Source organism: Lycium ferocissimum, chromosome 7, assembly GCF_029784015.1.
Source record: "Lycium ferocissimum isolate CSIRO_LF1 chromosome 7, AGI_CSIRO_Lferr_CH_V1, whole genome shotgun sequence".
Lineage (NCBI taxonomy): Eukaryota > Viridiplantae > Streptophyta > Magnoliopsida > Solanales > Solanaceae > Lycium > Lycium ferocissimum.
Genome location: NC_081348.1, coordinates 52333318 through 52350687, shown reverse-complemented (window position 1 = coordinate 52350687; position 17370 = coordinate 52333318). Strand labels below are relative to the sequence as shown.

Genomic DNA, 17370 nt, shown 5'->3' with positions numbered 1-17370 from the left:
GATAGATAGATTGACACAAAAATAGGCACAATTAGGCAACCAAGGTTCTCCAATACAAGAGCCTTCCTAATTACACTTAGATAGACCAACCCTCTTGATGGCTATCCTCTCACAATCAATAATTTGCCTCTACAACTCAGAGATAACCCTAAAACACTCAAAATATTCATAATTCATGCTCCCCAATCAAATGAAAAACAAGCTATATATATATATATAAGAAGACTATTAGGCAATTACAAATACCCTTAATGAAATAAGGGCCTTGGTACAGTATTCTTGTAAGTTTAATTGATTGAGGATTGGCTTCAATGACCAAACACGCCTCCTCATAGATGACCCTCTAATCAACTCCAGATGACCCTTTGCAATCATAACCTCCTAACGCAACATAGCCACTTGCACAAATAGCCCTTTGCGCAAATAGCCATCTTCCGGCCTTGAATCAAAGCTTGCAATTGTAGCCACTTTAAGAGGCAAAGCCTTGGTCCTTGGACTCTTGACTTCTTCTCCCATGCTATCTTGAAGGCCCTCCAATGACTCCATTTAAATGCTCCCAAAGCTTCATTCCAACATAAATCCTTGGAGAAGTTTGAGTAGTTGAGTCATTTGTGCCATTTAGGATTGTATCAAGAAATATATGAGGACTTTGAAACTTCTGTGTTTAAACATGATATGTTATTTATGTGGCTATATAACTTTTTAAACTTCAGACAAAATATGCCTTAACATTTGTTTGGTTATAAAAAAAAATATAAGTGTAAAATAGAAAATGTAAAGTTATTGTTTCCAAATTTAACAAGGCATCAATTTTTTACGAGGACGCATCAGATTTGGTATCATATATCATACATACCCATGATCATAGATTAAATTTTAAAAATTAGTTTGAGAGTAGTTAGATGTAAAATTTGCCAGGATAGGTAATCCTGGGATAATAATTAGTCTGAGAGTAGAAAATTACTGCACCGGCTCACAAAAAAACTAGGATGCAACAATTGTGGAAAGATATTTTCTTCCCATATCCGTTATAATATGCTATAATAGCTAAAGGAAGCACCACCAAACGTTATGGTGGGGTGACAAGTACCCCCTCCATCCTTAACCGGGTGCTTCAGGTTCGAGCCCTCTTAATGGAGCAGCCTTTAGTAAGGAGCGGTTAGAGTGAAACTTCTTGACGTGAATCTGAATTAGTCGAGCCTAAAAGCGGGTTACTAAAACCCGATGAATACCAAATACTAGCTTAAGCAAACTGTTACCACATTGATTCATTAAAATTTGAAAGTACTAATCTCTGAAAATTGAAAACATATCATTATCTCTAGAGTCACAAAAGGAAATACTAAAGCAAAACATTAATCTGTCTCTGGCACCAACATTGTTTGTTGCTATAAAACTGTCTCTTAAATATTCTATTGAACTAAATATGTTTTGCTCATCTTCACAAGGACTTGAAGCAAGCACCAAAACCAAAAATTCTTCGTCCTTGCTTTGCTGGAAAAATGTAACAGAAAATTTCTAGTTAGTCTACATTTAACATCTAATAATCCATAAATTCAATGTTCAAAACAAAATTAACTAAAACCAAAGAATTTAATGATAGGACATTATGAAATTGAGACACGCTATCCTCCGCAGATTGAGTAAATTTCTACGTAGTTGGTGTAATTTTGCCAAAAGTGCTTTTGAAAAAAGTTCTTTTAGAGAGTAATATTTCGTGTTTGGCTAATTAATTTGAAAAACACTTTTGTCAATATTAGAGAAACTATTTGTGCTTTTAGTCTCAAAGTGTTTCTCGGGAGAAGCTACTTTTTTCATCTTCTGAAAAACAATTTCTGCTACTACTCAAAAACACTTTGTTTTTTCCTAAAAGCTTGTAGGCCAAACACCTAAATTCTCTAAAATAAGCACTTTTTTTGAATTAAAAAAAAAAACACTTTATTTTCCCAGAAGCTTAGCCAAACAAACTATAAGTCCATTTACAAAAAGAGATTTAGGATTCAAATACATTCAGTTCGATGGTACAAAGGCTAGGATTAGACATACTCTAAAGTACAAAGAAAATAAATGCAAAAATGCAGAACTACTTTAACTTATTTCTTGTCTGTCGAACTTTAGTTCTGCTGATGAATCAGTTTCTTTTTAACAAAAATTGATTCTAAGCATAGGTGAGTTTCAATGAAATGCCAAATATGATGGTACTTGGTAATTATAAAATGTATGTGCAAACGAGAACCTACAATGAACAAACCAACACGTTGCAGCGCTCGTATTCTTTATATAGATGATGAGAAAGAAACTTGCCTTGGGTGGTATTTGATCAAATCATTGCAAATGGTCCTCCTCCATGTCCTGATTAATACCACGATCGAAGTTGACACTCATCTCATCTTCATTGTTTAGCTACATACATGGTGATGATGTGGTTGAGTTTGCAAAGTAAAATTCATACAATAAGGATCATCCACCAGATAGTTACGAGGTTCAATTATGAGCCTCAACAAGCATATTAAACTCTCAGAAAATTTCTACTTGCATTAATTTTATGATGTAAATATCTAGAGAGTATTTTCAAATCATCCCAAATTTGTTTTCAAATTGAGAAAAGATCAAGTTCAACCTTGAAAAAACGTGAATTATCAGACAAGGAGAAATGCTCAAGTAATGTATACCTGATGAGGTTGAACATTCCCTTGATTCATGAAAGAAGTTCTAAGATTACCAATGCGCTGTGCTTCCTGCATAGCATTAATGTTGTGAAACACAGAAGAGTTGCAAACTGGATCGAGCACAGCATCAACTTCTTTCCCCCTGCAAACATCATTAACAAATATAGATATAGCCTTAACACTCAGATTAATGCCAGAAAAATCGTTATTTGGTGGAATTGTACGTACTTATTCTTCAGATGTGGTAGATTGGCTGTCAGATAACCTGTTGAAGTGTGAAGCGATGACCTAGGGTTACAAGTGTTTTCAAAGAACTGTTTATCCAGTCCACAATTCTCTTGAACAGCCTTACTGGCCAATTTTTTGTCAGCAGCTTGGGTTTTACAGAATGAATCAGTGACTCGTCGCAAGAAAGTACGATATCTCTGCAAAATTAGAACAAATTGCTTGAAATGAATAGAGGAATTGATGATTAGGACAGAACAAAATAAAAACACTACCTCAATTTTATTAATGACGATTTAAAGTCAGCAATTCCGTCATCAGCAAACCAAGTTCCTAAAGTAAGCTAATTATTAATGTAGAATTACTTTTCCCCCATACTATGCTAACTGAGTAGCTAGATTAAATCCATTGCATCATCGTATCTTTTGAATTTATGTTATGTACACTGATTTCTAGCATAAAAAACTTAGATAAAAGGTTACTTAAAGTCAACTAGAGGTAACTAATAAAGGTGAACCAGTAACCTGTAAAAGAAGATATATAGCATGCTACAATCTCATACATAAAGTACACCAATGGCACCAGAAAGTACACCTCTAATGTAAGAACTTTTCACATTATTAGTAAGAAATTCATATCTTTAAATTTGAATTTTATTATTGACTCTGTAAAAATCTTATACAAGTTCAGAGTAATTTCTAATAATTTTAGTTTTATATACTTAATGAAGTCAATATACAAGGAACTTTCTTAAGTTTCTAACATAGTGGTGGTTTCTTACAAGATATAAAAGGAACTTTCTGAAGCTCCTTCTATAGTGGTGGAGTTCAAACCATGCACGGAATTTTCTATATTGTTTAGGACTTGAGTTAAATATCTTTGAATTATTAGTATAGTTTTTTTTAGAATGAATTAAACAATTAGTAAAGTTTAACATATGATGGTATATTTTTGTTCATTATTAGTATAGTTTAACCTATGATAGCAGGTTATTTATCATTTTACCATATTACCAATTAGCAATTCTTATCATAAGATCTAACTGTAATGGTCTTACAAGTGACCTGATTATGTAAATATTTTTTACACCGTCAATGCATAGAACTTAAGCTCCTTCATTTATTCTTGTTTCATATTTTATTCGTAAGAGTTCAAATTGTTTTATAACATTAATGGCAATCATCTCATAACACGAGCTTTAGAAGCTAATAGCCCCTATTCAGGGTGGAATGATTTGAAATGTCATTAAAGTAGTCACTGAAGTTCTCTCTCTCGGCGCACGTTAACACTATTACATTGGAAAACAAGAGCGCAAGTTAGGCGGAATGGCGAGGGGAAGGCTGCAAAAGAAAGCGACAACGGCAGATCTGAATGGGCTGGACCGTGGGAAGAATACACAAGGGGTAATAGCAGGCCAAATTCTAGTCGGGGACACGGGAAAGAAAGATGCATGGCCTACTTTACCAACGAAAAATGGAGATCGGACATCACCTGTCAGAGGTGAATCCTTACAACAACATTTTTTGTTGATATCCTTGTTATCTTATCTTGCTTTCATCTTTAATTGTTAGATTATCCCTTCTTTTCTTCTAAAGTCTATTCCCCCCCATTTCTATTTCTTAATCATATCCTTGTTATCTTATCTTGCTTGTTTGATTGTGGTTCAATAAATACCCAAATGGTAGATGTTTTGATGAAATGGTTCTGTATGACTAGAAACCTATCTACTAGGGTAGCAGCTTGAAGTTGGGTCATGATTGCGAAAAAGGGAATCAGAAACAAATAGAGACACAAAATAAGCCAAAGGTACAAAAGAAGGAATGGAAATCAAAAGGCCCTCTCACAATCAAGGACAAACCAGAGGAGGTCCAATTGAACAATGCACCCCAGCCACCTCAGAATACAATTGAAAAGGAGCAAGATAAAGGAGAGGAATAGAGTGAGGTGAGGAAGAAAGCTGCAGCAAAAGGGAGCCAAATAATCAAAAGCAATCAAGTAACTTTAGTGAATGGCTTTAGTCCCTTAGCAGACATTACTGGGAAGACCCTATACAATAAACAAAAGGTGCACCAGGACAATGGCGAATGTAGTGGGGAGAACGAGGAGGGAGTGGAATTACCTTTCATTCCTAGATGAAAATAGTGACATGGAATGTAAGAGGCTTGAATCAAGCCTATAAAACAAACGGAACTGATTAAGTTCCTAAGAGATAATAAAGTGGCAATGATAGCCATAGTTGAAAACAGAGTAAAGAAACAAGCAGCAAACCAAATTATGTAGATGCCTGTAAAAGGTTGGGAATGGTGCTCTAATGATAGCTCTACCGGGAAAGGAAGGATTTGGTTGTTATGGGATCCTTCCTATATATCCTTTAATGAGGAGATGACAGAGGATCAGTTTATTCGTGGTGCAATTCATGTATTGGGTTCAAGTTTACAGCTATTTATGGTCTCCATACAATTGAAGACAGAAAGTCACTGTGGAGAGGATCGAAATTGCTGGCCAGTAGCATGAAGAACCCTGGCTTCTGATGGATGATTTCAATGCCATAACAGATGTTCATGAGGATCCAATGGAATAGTGTACAAGAGGTCGAAGTGACAGATTTCAGGAATTTCATGCTAGGTACTGGAAAGGGAATACACATGGATCAATGGCCATATTTTTAGTCAGATTGACAAAGCTAGGGTACTGGAAAGGGAATACACATGGATCAATGGCCATATTTTTAGTCAGATTGACAAAGCTAGGGTAAATGCTGATTGGATGATGAGAATACCTTTCCTGAATGCTATACTGATGGAGCTCTCTTTTCTGATAACCCCCCACTGTGTTTAGAACTTAAGGGACATCCAAGGAAGGTCGCTAGACCTTTCAAGTTTTTCAACTGGCTAGCTGAGCATAAACATTTCAATTTGGTTGTCTCAGAAGGTTGGAGATGTAACATCAATGGATCCAGCATGACCCAGATATGGAAGAAATTGAAAAAAGTAAAGACAGGATTGAAGGGGCAAAATAACAGAGAGTTTAGAGGAATCACAACCACAGTACTAAATGTAAGGGAGCGGCTTATAGGAGTACAAAGACAAATGCAAGATTGGAATCATCAGGAACTTCTGGAACATGAAAAGAACCCAAGGAAGTGGGCAGTGATTGAGGAAAGTGCACTAAAGCAAAAATCAAGAGTCACTGGTTAAAACTAGGGGATTCAAATGCTGCTTATTTCCACGCAAGTCTGAAGAATAAAAGGGCCCATAACAAGATAAGATTTTTGATAAATAATGAAGGAAAACTACCGCGCAAAGGATGTAAAAGAGGAGATTGTAAACTTTTACAAAGATTTCTTGGATCAGCAGCTACCAGTATTCCTGCTATTCAACCCAATGTCATGAAAGAGGAACACATTTTGAATAGGAATCAGCAGTTGAAGCTGATCTGTCCTATCACCAGAGCCCTCTCTGTCCTATCACCAGGGGTCCTCCAAGCAGTAAGAGGAACAGAAGACATGAAAGCCCTAGGACATGATGGCAAAGGATGTAAAAGAGGAGATTATAAATTTTTACAAAGATTTCTTGGATCAGCAGCTACCAGTATTCCTGCTATTCAACCCAATGTCATGAAAGAGGAACACATTTTGAATAGGAATCAGCAGTTGAAGCTGATCTGTCCTACCACCAGAGCCCTCTCTGTCCTATCACCAGGGGTCCTCCAAGCAGTAAGAGGAACAGAAGACATGAAAGCCCTAGGACATGATGGATTTAATGCCTTATTCATCACAAAGGCATGGCCAATTATTGGAGAGAAATAACAGATGCAGTACTGGAGTTTTTCAGTAAGACAGAAACTTTACAAACCTGCCTGTGAATTGGACAAGTGTGACACTCAAACCAAAAGTGAGGAAATCCAACCAATGTCAGAGAACTCAGACCTATATCCTGTTGTACTATCCTGTACACAATTATATCAAAGATAATCACAACTAGACTACAGGAAGTCATGCCTCAGATAATTGATAGCAGCCAGGCAGCTTTTGTTCCAGGAAGAGTGATTACAGATAACATAATATTAAGTCATGAGATGATCAAAGGTTGTGGAAGAGAGGGATGTCTCCAAGATGCATGCTCAAGGTGGAGGTGCAGAAGGCATATGATTCAGCGGAGTGGGAATTTATGAAGCAGGTTCTCACAGCCTTGAACTTTCCAGCAAAGTTCATAGGGTGAATCACGGAATGTCTTACAACAGTCTCCTATTGAATTACTATCAATTGAGAGTTGAAAGGGGATTTTCCAGCAAAGAAATGGTTGAGACAAGTGGAGCTTTTATCCCCTTTTCTTTTGTAATGGCTATGGAATATTTTAGTAGAATGCTGAAACAACTTGGAAAGGATCCTGAGTTCAATTTTCATCCAAAATGTGCCAAGTATCCGTAGATGCAAAATCAGTGATGTTGTATGACTGTTTCCAATTGTTTTCTAAAGCATCAGGGTTGGTGGCTAATACAGGGAAACTATCCACCTATTTTGGAGGTGTTCATACTGATACTCACCAGATTATCCTAAACAGGCTTGAATTCTCAGAAGGGAGCTTACCATTCAGACATCTAGGAGTACCACTTACCACGGAAAAAAAATAATCTGTCATCCAATGTCAACCTTTACTGGACAGAATTGTTGATAGAATCACAACTTGGACAACTAACTCTTTTCTTAAGCAGGGAGGTTGCAGCTGAAATCTGTGATTTATTCAATTCAAACCTATTGGTCAGATTTTCATAAACGCCAAAGAAGATAATGAAACAGATTGAAGCCTTATGTAGAAGGTTTCTGTGGACAGGTTCTCAGGATGTATCAAGAAAAGCAATGGTAGCCTGGGAGACATTACGCTTACCCAGAGCAGCTGATGGTTTGAACATTATTAACCTGGGCACATGGAATAAGGCTGCTGTATGCAAAATGCTTTGGAATCTATGCAACAAAAAAGATAAATTGCAGGTAAGGTGGGTGCACATCTATTATGAAAAGGATCAGCAAATATGGGAGATCATTCCTAAGCAGGCAACATGGCTCATGCAAAAGATCTTCAAGGCAAAGAAACCATGGAGGAGGCTGGTTTTGATTTCTTCCAAGTTCCAACTAAGAGGCAACCTCCCAGAAAGTTTCTTGGAGAAGGATGATTTTCACTAACCAAGGAGCACCAAGGTACACTCATGCTATATGTAGCAAATCTTGGAAAACTATACACCAGAGACAGATTATACCACTGAGGAATGATTGAAAATAGGGTGTGCCCTCTATGTGGTGTGGATTAATGAAACTGTGGACCATTTGCTTTTCAAGTGCTCCACCACATTTGCTATATGGACCAATATCCTATATTGGCAGGGGTACCATAGACAATCAATCAGCTGGTCTGAAGAGAAGAGGTGGGCTGAAACTCACGCTAAAGGAAAAAAAAAAAAAAAAAGCAAAGGATGAAGTCTACAGAACAGTTTTGGCAGGCAGCATTTACTGTATTTTTATGTTTCTCGGACTCTTCAAAGATGTTGTCACACACGTGTCAGATCCTCCAACAATGCACTACTTTTGGAGGATCCGACACGCCCCCATCCACATTTGGCAATTTGAGAGTCTTTCAACAGAAGCAGAGGAGCCCTGAGGTGATCATTAGGTTGATAATACAAGAATCCATCAGTAGAATTTCTATGCAGCCAAAGCTAGCAGGAAGAATTAGACAATTAAATTTCTATCATTAGGGGTGCTAGTTGAATAGAAGCTGGGAACATTGTTACTGCTAACTTGGGAATTTTGTCCAAGTATCAGAGGTTTGAGTTTTTTCTGTACATACAACTCTTTGGTAATAATTCTCACAGTTGATTACCAAAAAAAGACCCTATTAAGAGTGAACTTTACAAATGACAAGAGGTAACATGCTGTAAAAAGTTGTCCATTTTAAAAATTAATTGATGCTAAATTTATTTCTAAACTGAAGAGAAAAAGGTAATGTACTGTAATAAGAAGCGGTTAGTATTACTTGCATTAAAGGGTATTACATTGTCATTATATATAAAAATCAAAGCGAGGTTCTAATGATAAAAAGCTAATTGATGGTTAATATTGCATACAGATAGTCAAGAATATCTTAATAATTGAAGTGAAACAAATACGAAAATCTGAGTTTTCCAATTCTACAAGATTATGCACTAGTTCAAGAGAAGCAATACAGAAATCAAATATTACTTCTCTTATTTAATAAGCGAAAACCATACTGATTATAGTTAAACATATGTATTTAGAAGTAAACCTGCAGATGGCTGGCTACATTGTCTCTAGTCAATCCAGGGACTTTCATGTGATCAAGAATCTTCAATGGCGTAACTTCTGCATGAAAATTCAGGTAACAAAATATTGGAAACTTGACGTTCCTTTCTGTTTGACACCTTGGAGAAACTCTTTTATTAATTTGAATATGCTAGCAACAACTTACTGTCTAACCCAATCTCTATGATGGCTTCCAGGAATTTGTGGTGAAGTGACATTGTCCACTCAACCTTAACCTTTTTTAGTCCTTTCAAGTTGGAACCATCTTTGTCATCAGCTGACATCACTGACATTTAGTACATAAACTTAAATCACAAACCTTTCTTTTAAAGACCAATTAATAGAATACTGAACATTCTATGGAGAAAAAGAAAAAAGAACCAAACTCACACACAACAGGTAGTTCAAATCCTTGGGTTATCACTTGTGGGAAATCAAAGCCATTCATATCAGGCACGTGCACATTGGTGACAACGAGATCAAAAGAATCGCCTTTGAGCGAAAGTGTAGACAAAGCATCCTTTGGATATTTGACAGTCGTAACTGGAGTAAAAGCAAAATAGTTTATTGATTAGATGTATTATGAAGAGGAAATGACAACTACTCCATAAAGAAACATTTTTAAATCGAAATACCACTATCTGCTAAGTTGCTTATTAAGTTCTGACATCAGGATTAATAGCCAAATCAAGGGAACTACATTTTCCAAACATATGCTGATCTTAGATCTATTATTGTGGTTATCGTAAATAAAGACAATTCTATAAATAAGGATGTACTTAAAGTTCGTTATCAGATTGATTAAGTTCCTTCTTCTGTTTCTCGTGAATCTAAAAAAACATTCTTACTACAAACCAGAAAAGGAAAAGAAATTGTGTCTTGAAAATTCTCACAATATCATGAGCTTATATAGAAATTAGTTAAGTGGGGTTTTTTGAGAAGGGCGGGCAAGGCATTCGTTGATCTGAAATAACCAGTATCCATTGGCCCTTTGACTATAGAAAGAATATGTGGAGTTTGAAAAACACAAAAGAATGTTAATTTGCTGATATTCGCATTAGTATTGGATACTTGGCTAAAGGACATTCCAACCAATGTATGGAAAGACTCCTCTATGTCTTTGACTACAACGAACACAACAACAACATCATATCTAGTATAATCCCATAGGTGAGGTCTGGGGAGGGTAGAGTGTACACAGACCTTACCCTACCTTGTGAGGGTAGGGAGGTTCTTTCCGATAGACCCTCGGCTCAATAAGTGGTCAGTTGTTGTGATTCCCCTTTCATTCTTCAACAAGGCACACACACATCGGATCCAAAGAAGATCTAACTAAGTAAAGTGGCACCTTAAGTTAATTGTTCCATTTCTTGTTCCTAAAAAGGAAATACGAACAATTTTGGTACATTTGATAAGTAAATTGAATTCATATATCATGTTACTTGAAGATCTAAATCTTACCACTTTCAATTGAGGGTATATCAAACACTCGCCAAATTAAAAAATCTAGGGTATTTAAAATTAGGGAAAGAAAAAAGCAATTCATGCGTGCCAGAATCCACACCAAATCGGGGGATTGAAAAAAGAGGAAGACGGCGACGACATCGCCAAAGATTTGGTACACGTACCTTGGTAGTTACAGGTCCTGAGTATCGTAGCAACAACACCATCATCCACCACCAAAATCCTCATCTTTTCAAACTGAATAATGACGATGTAATTGAAGATCTATATTGTCAAAATGAATAATGGCAATCGCCACAGGTGTTCTAGATGGTTTTAGTCAGAGTGGTACGGGACAGATCTACAGATGTTCACCCTCGGACCAAAAAAGAGGAAAAGAAATGTTCCCCTTTCCCACTGGTACAATCAAGTGTGAACACATTTGCAAGAAAATCTACAATTTATACTCTCATTAAAAGTTCTGGTATGTTACTAGATTTTACTTTCCATATTAGAATACTCATTACATTAGCAATTTAAGATTCCTTTTAGTAATTATGTTACTATAGTTTTCAACATCCACTACTCCACTACCTATTGTAGTTGACACCCATTCATCTTCTTTGTTTTTCAGTTTTAGTTTTTATTAAACTGCTTTCCTTAACAGGCTTGTAAAAGCTATAACATCACTGTGAAAGACTTGGCTAGCTAGGTATCCAATTTATATACTCTTTTTGGTAAGGCTTTAAATTGATGGTTGGCTAGTTGATTATGGCTTCCAATGAAAATCACTTGCTCGATAAGGCTTTAATTTGATTGTTGGCTAAGTTGATAATGGTTTTAACTGAAGTAAAATGTCCTATAAGTACAGTGTCTGACCTTACCTGAATTTCATTGGTGCATCTTTCCTTTTCACATTATATCTCTGTAATGATATTGTTGAAACATGATCAAGTAAATAAAAATGTGCTCTCTAACGATTAAATTTTAGATAAAATGATTACACAAAAGACATTGCAAACCAAAATCCTAAGCTAAAGTCCGTCTGAAAAAGCAAATATTGACAAATGACCTTAATAAATAACAAAAATTTATCACTACAGTCTGCATCTTTTAGTTTCATAGATAAACTACACATTGAATTTGCATTTCGTCAGCCCACCTCAGCAATGGCACTCTATTGCGATCAACACTAAACTCTTCTATACTCAAATGCTGATCCCATTAAAAAAAAAAAAAAAAAAAGCTCATCTAGTTGAATCTTATGCAATACTGAAACTAGACAAGAATGCTCCAACTATAATATTGACCAGACTTGCATAATATTGACAAAACATCAGCGTATCAAATATGTATCAGTACTATTCTTAAAATTCAATCAATAACGGAAAAAAAAAAAAACGGATCAACAGTAGAGGGGGAGGAAGGCTTATTGGCTGGTGGTGACCACGAGAGTGGAGGGGTGAGCGGCAATATTGATGGGGACAAGAGGAAAAAGGTGGTTATATTTTCTTTACTAAATGGAGGAAATGGTGATTGATCTATCCATCGAAAATTCTAGTGAAACTCACTAATCAGTAGACGCATTTTCCTTTATTAGAAGTAAAGCTTCCGATGACCGTGCTGCCAAAAAAATTACTGAATTATGAAATAGCCTTTTGACCGCCAGGTCTTCAATTAAAATTAATTGAAGTTTCTTTGGCTCCTAATGTAGCTAACAAACTAAGCCACAAGCTAATGTGGATAAGACAAGGAGCAAGATCAACTTGGCAAAGGCGACAAAAAATATACGTAGGTGGATTATGAAATGACAGATAATCCAAAGAAGAGGGATTCTGGTAAGAGGTGCAATATGAGTGTGCTCCAGACGTTGATCAACACTATCTATGTCAGGGACAAAAGTTTGATGAATGTAAGATTTTGCTTAAATAGAAGACAATCGAATATAAGAATAATCAGCAAATATTTAGGCAAAAAAGAGAAAATCGCAAGAACTAAAACCATATGTGCTGTTCAAGTTGAGATAGAATACAGAAGGCTCGAGCAAATAACCAACAAAATAACATAGATAAGGCGTTTCTGAAAATATTCCCATGACCATCTGGAAACAGAGAATAATCATAAACAAATCCAGTCCACTTAAAAGAAGGTATGATAATCAAAATAAAAGGATAAGAATGCTAAAACTAAGAAGTAAATAAGGACCAACAATCCTACTTAACGTGTGAGACCAAATGGTCCATCTGCTCTCCAGAGTTCTCCTAGGAAATAGTGCTAGAGCAGTTTGCCGAAGATTATATGCTGCTACCAACAGCACCAAAGAACCCAGTCCCCCTCAAAGATATCATCACCATTAAACATGTGCCTGATGTCACCCCTGAACTCTGCAACAATTGAAGCAGCAGACTGGACAGAGTTACTATGTTTAGAAACATCATCTATTTTGGGAAGATAGACGTGATAAGATGGGACAACATAGCAAGCAGACACCATAAAAAGCAACTGCAGAAAAACAGGGGAAAAGCCAAAGATATGGTAGGGTTATATGGTTAGCAATGCAAAACTAATCATCTCTTTAGATCAAGAAAACTAGTAGGGACTACAGTGCAAGCAAAATGATCATAATAGAGCCCAACGAAGAGGCAGTCCGTCGGATATGATTGTTCCTATAAATTAGAAAAGATGAGATTTATAGTTTTCATATATAAAATAATCTCGACGTCGCAGCTAGCTACATCCTCTCCACCTGTAGCTCAATTCTTTTCTAATCTTTTAAAGAATGAATAACTCAACAAGTTAAAGAATGAGCTTCGAGTAGAGCGATTATACTTAACAGGCTAAGATGTGTGCATTAAGCAGAGTTAATGGCTCAATAAACTGAATCAAGAGTAAGAAAAGGGCCTAAGACCATAGAATAGGTAGAGAGAAGATAGGTAGAAAAGTAAGCAATAGAGTTAGTAACACAATGGACTGAACTGAGATAGAATATGTAGAGAGAAGACGGTTATGAAAAATTATCAAAATTTGATCATGGCACCATGTGAAAGAATCTAAGCATCAAACCCAAAATCTCATTGCAATGAGTAACATTATAAAATCCTTATTTTTCTAAAAATAAATAAAAATTAAGCCCCTTATAAAATAAAAATTCTACAACTGAACGTGTATTTAACTAAGTAAGCATGCAGACATCATTTGGCTGAAATCAGAAAACAAAATAGTATTTGAAGTAGAAAAAAGGTATTTGGTAGTTAAGGTTGTGCTTGGACAAGAAAACAGAACTGAAGTTTCGTAAGGAAACCTTGAAGAAATGCAAATCCCTGTTTTTCAAACTTCAAATATATCGTGTTTGGGGAAATAATTGGCCAATTTGATAAACAAACACTTCTTTGAAATAATCTCCAAAAATCATTTCAAATCTTTGAAAAACTTATTATTAATAATCCGTACTCCTATCTTATTGTAAGTAATATGTGATTACATAGAAAATTCAAAGGAAAGGAGAAGTTTCGAACTTTTAAATACGGTTTAACAATGTAAGCACTAAAGATAAACCAAAATGACAAAATTCCATTTCATTCATGTAGGCTTGGGTCTTTCATCTGGGCCCTATTGGGGCACCTTGTATTCCAATGTGTATAAGCTTGGGCTTTCTTAACGTGGCTCATTTGATGACACAGTACATGGATGTCATGAATCTATTGGCATTGAATATGGAATCTTTTCTACCTAAGCTGGTTGTGAAACCCCATTAAAAACCTCTACCTATCTGAACTCTACAAATTACAACAGTAAACTTGTAGCAGAATTAAAACAACAGTAATAACTTACTAATTACAATCAAAACAAGAGGCAATGTCGATAAAATCCCAATTAAAACAACAATGACACTAAGCCAAAAAGGAACATGAAGTAAGAACTGAACAAAATCAAAAGCAATCGAACATACTTCCCTGCTTCTGCAAAGCTCCAAAATCACATTTTCCAGGCCTGATAAAAGCACCATGATCCTTTCAACGTCAATGACCTCTACATATTTGATGTGGAGACAAGTTTACTGACAATATCTCCTCTTAAATCAACTTAAAAGAGAATCAACTCTACAAATTAAACAGCTAAAACAGAAACTTAGCTGATGAACAATCACAATAATCTTACTGATCACAATCAGACCAAACAAGGGGCTATGTCGAGAAAATCCCAACTAAGTGCCACTAACACCTTTTTTTGATGGTTGTTACATATCGTTTCATATTGTATTATACCGTATTGTCTTGATTAATACAACGTTCGGATAGAATGTATTATTTCACAATGTCACTCACCAATAAATCTGAAGAATAAATTAAGATTACAATATTACAAAGAAAAATTATTGTACGGGGTAAAATTATTATAAAAGGGCAGAGAAAAGGGCAAAAGAATCTGAGCATCAAACACAAATCTCATTACAAAACCTTTATATATATAAGATGTGGAGACAAATTTACTGACAATATCTCCTCTTAAATCACCTTCAAAAAGAATCTATTCTACAAATTAAACAGCTAAAACACAAATCCAGCGGATGAAAAACAGTAATAACTTACTAATTAAATCAAGCCAAACAAGAGGTGAAGTCGAGACCAATTACAACAATGGACTGAATTGAGAGAGAGGGCAGATATCAATAGACTATGTAGAGATAAGACAGTGAAAAGGAACAACAAACAAACAACAACATACCCACAACACAAACAACAACATACCCAGTGAAATCTCATAAAGTGGGGTCCGGAGAGGGTAGAATACACGCAGACCTTACCCCTATCTTGGAAGGTAGAGAGGTTGTTTTCGATACACCCTCGACACAAGGACAAGCAACTCAAAGCAGTGTAAAAGGCCATGGCGAAATACTAAAAAAGCACGATAGTGAAAATGAGATTATCATAATTTAGTTGTAGTACCATGTGAAAGAATCTAAACATCAAACCCAAAATCTCATTGCAATGAGTAACATTATAACAACAACAACTTACCCGGTGTAATCCCACAAGTATGGTGTGGGGATGGTAGAGTGTACGCAAACTTTACCCTGACCTTGTTGAGGTAGAGACGTTGTTTTCAATAAACCCTCGGCTCAAGAAAAAGCATTTCATTGCCGTTCGAAAAAAGAAATACTCCCTCTGTCTCAATTTATGTGACACAGTTCGAATTTTGAGAGCCAAACAGTTTAATTCTAATTGTGAATTCATGCATGAAATCTTTCAGTTTCTTAAAATAAAATTTACATATTTAGAAACTACGTAAAAAATTACTATAAGACATAATAATTGACAACTCAATGTAATTAAATGATATATGAAAAAAGTACGGTAAAAAAATTACTTGTTTGAATCTTGAAATCCAAAAGGTACCACATAAATTGAGACGGAGTATAGGAAATGAAAAAGTCATGGCAAAACACTATAGAAAACGTGACAAAGCATTATGAAAAAAGGAATAATAATTACAACAAAATAATATGATAATCTAACTTAAAAGAAACAACGGATACAAACGTTATAAACCCCGTTAAAAACCTTTACATATCTTACTTAGGTATGGACACGTTTACTGATAATATTAATTTAAAAAAGAATTAGCTCTACAAATTAAACAACTAAAACTGAAACCTAGCTTGATAAACAATAGCAATAACTTACTAATTAAAATCAAACTAAACAAGAGGGGATAAATAGAGAAAATCCCAATTAAAACTTGATTAATTCAGTCGTACGGTTTAAGCAGTTTTAACCAAAATTTGCGCTATGCAAAAGCATGGGGGAATTTAATTATTGGTGACTCTTTAGTTTTTAATTTTAGAAGAGGTGACTTAAGTTTTAATTATTAGATGAAGTTGATAATTTTCTATTAGTGATCAAGGGGTTTTGAAGTTGCCCAAAAGTTTTTATTTTGACACTTTGACTTTCAATTTTATTTTTAACACTTTACATTCAAGTTTTATTTTTAACACTTTGACCCACCATCGCCCCCAACCCCCATGCCCTCGCTATTTTTTTTACTCCCCTCCTCCTCCCAACCCCCTAACCCCCCCCCCCCCCCACCAAAAAAAAAAAATTAATTTTTTTATTTATTTTCTTTATTTGTTTTTTCACCCCCCCCCTCCTCGCAACCCTCCCTCGACCCCCACCCCCACACCCACCCCCCACCCTCCAAACAAAATTAATTTTTTTTATTTTCTTTATTTATTTTTTTCACTCCTCTCCTCCTCCTCCTCCTCCTCACAACCCCTCCCCCCACCGCCCCAAAAAAAAAATTAAAAAAAAAGTTTTAATTTTTTCTTACCAAGCCTTCACTCCTCCTCCCCAACCCCCAAAAATTTTAAAAGTTTTGATATTTTTTTTTATTTTTCTCCTCCTCCCACCCCTCACTATCCCACCCCCAAAAAAATTAATTTTTTCACACCCTCTTCCTCCTCCTCCTCGCAACCCTCCCACTACCCCTCACCAACCCCCCCCCCCTCCCAAAAAAAAAATTTAAATTTTTTTATTTTTTATTAATACCTCTCACTCCTCTTCCCATCCCTCCCCTCACCCCAAAAAAAAAAATTGATATTTTTTTTTTTATTTTTTTCTGACCCCCTCCTCCTCCCACCCCTCACAACCCCCCCCCCCCCCCCCCCAATTGCTTTTTTAAAAACAAATTTGAAAAGTTTTCTTTTGATTTTTTTTTGCA

General features: G+C 35.8%; 1 protein-coding gene across 6 annotated transcripts; it reads right to left on the bottom strand.

Moving 5' to 3' along the window:
• Nucleotides 1-1190: 1190 nt before the first annotated feature.
• On the bottom strand, nucleotides 1191-16476 carry LOC132065625 (putative two-component response regulator ARR21). 6 transcript variants are annotated; one of them, XM_059459106.1, is made up of 10 exons: nucleotides 15672-16473; nucleotides 14603-15167; nucleotides 12871-13037; nucleotides 10839-10911; nucleotides 9601-9753; nucleotides 9377-9496; nucleotides 9194-9270; nucleotides 2898-3094; nucleotides 2673-2811; nucleotides 1191-2403 (listed from the first exon to the last, which is right to left on the bottom strand). In XM_059459106.1, exons 4-10 carry the CDS (start codon nucleotides 10900-10902, stop codon nucleotides 2326-2328), a joined length of 828 nt encoding a protein of 275 aa, XP_059315089.1. In that variant the 5' UTR covers nucleotides 10903-10911; nucleotides 12871-13037; nucleotides 14603-15167; nucleotides 15672-16473; the 3' UTR covers nucleotides 1191-2325. The 6 variants fall into 6 exon arrangements, with proteins under 6 accessions (XP_059315089.1, XP_059315086.1, XP_059315085.1 ...); XM_059459103.1 differs by lacking the exon at nucleotides 12871-13037 and having other exon boundaries at nucleotides 15672-16476; XM_059459102.1 differs by lacking the exon at nucleotides 12871-13037 and having other exon boundaries at nucleotides 14603-14735; nucleotides 15672-16475.
• Between the last annotated feature and the right edge of the window lie 894 nt (nucleotides 16477-17370).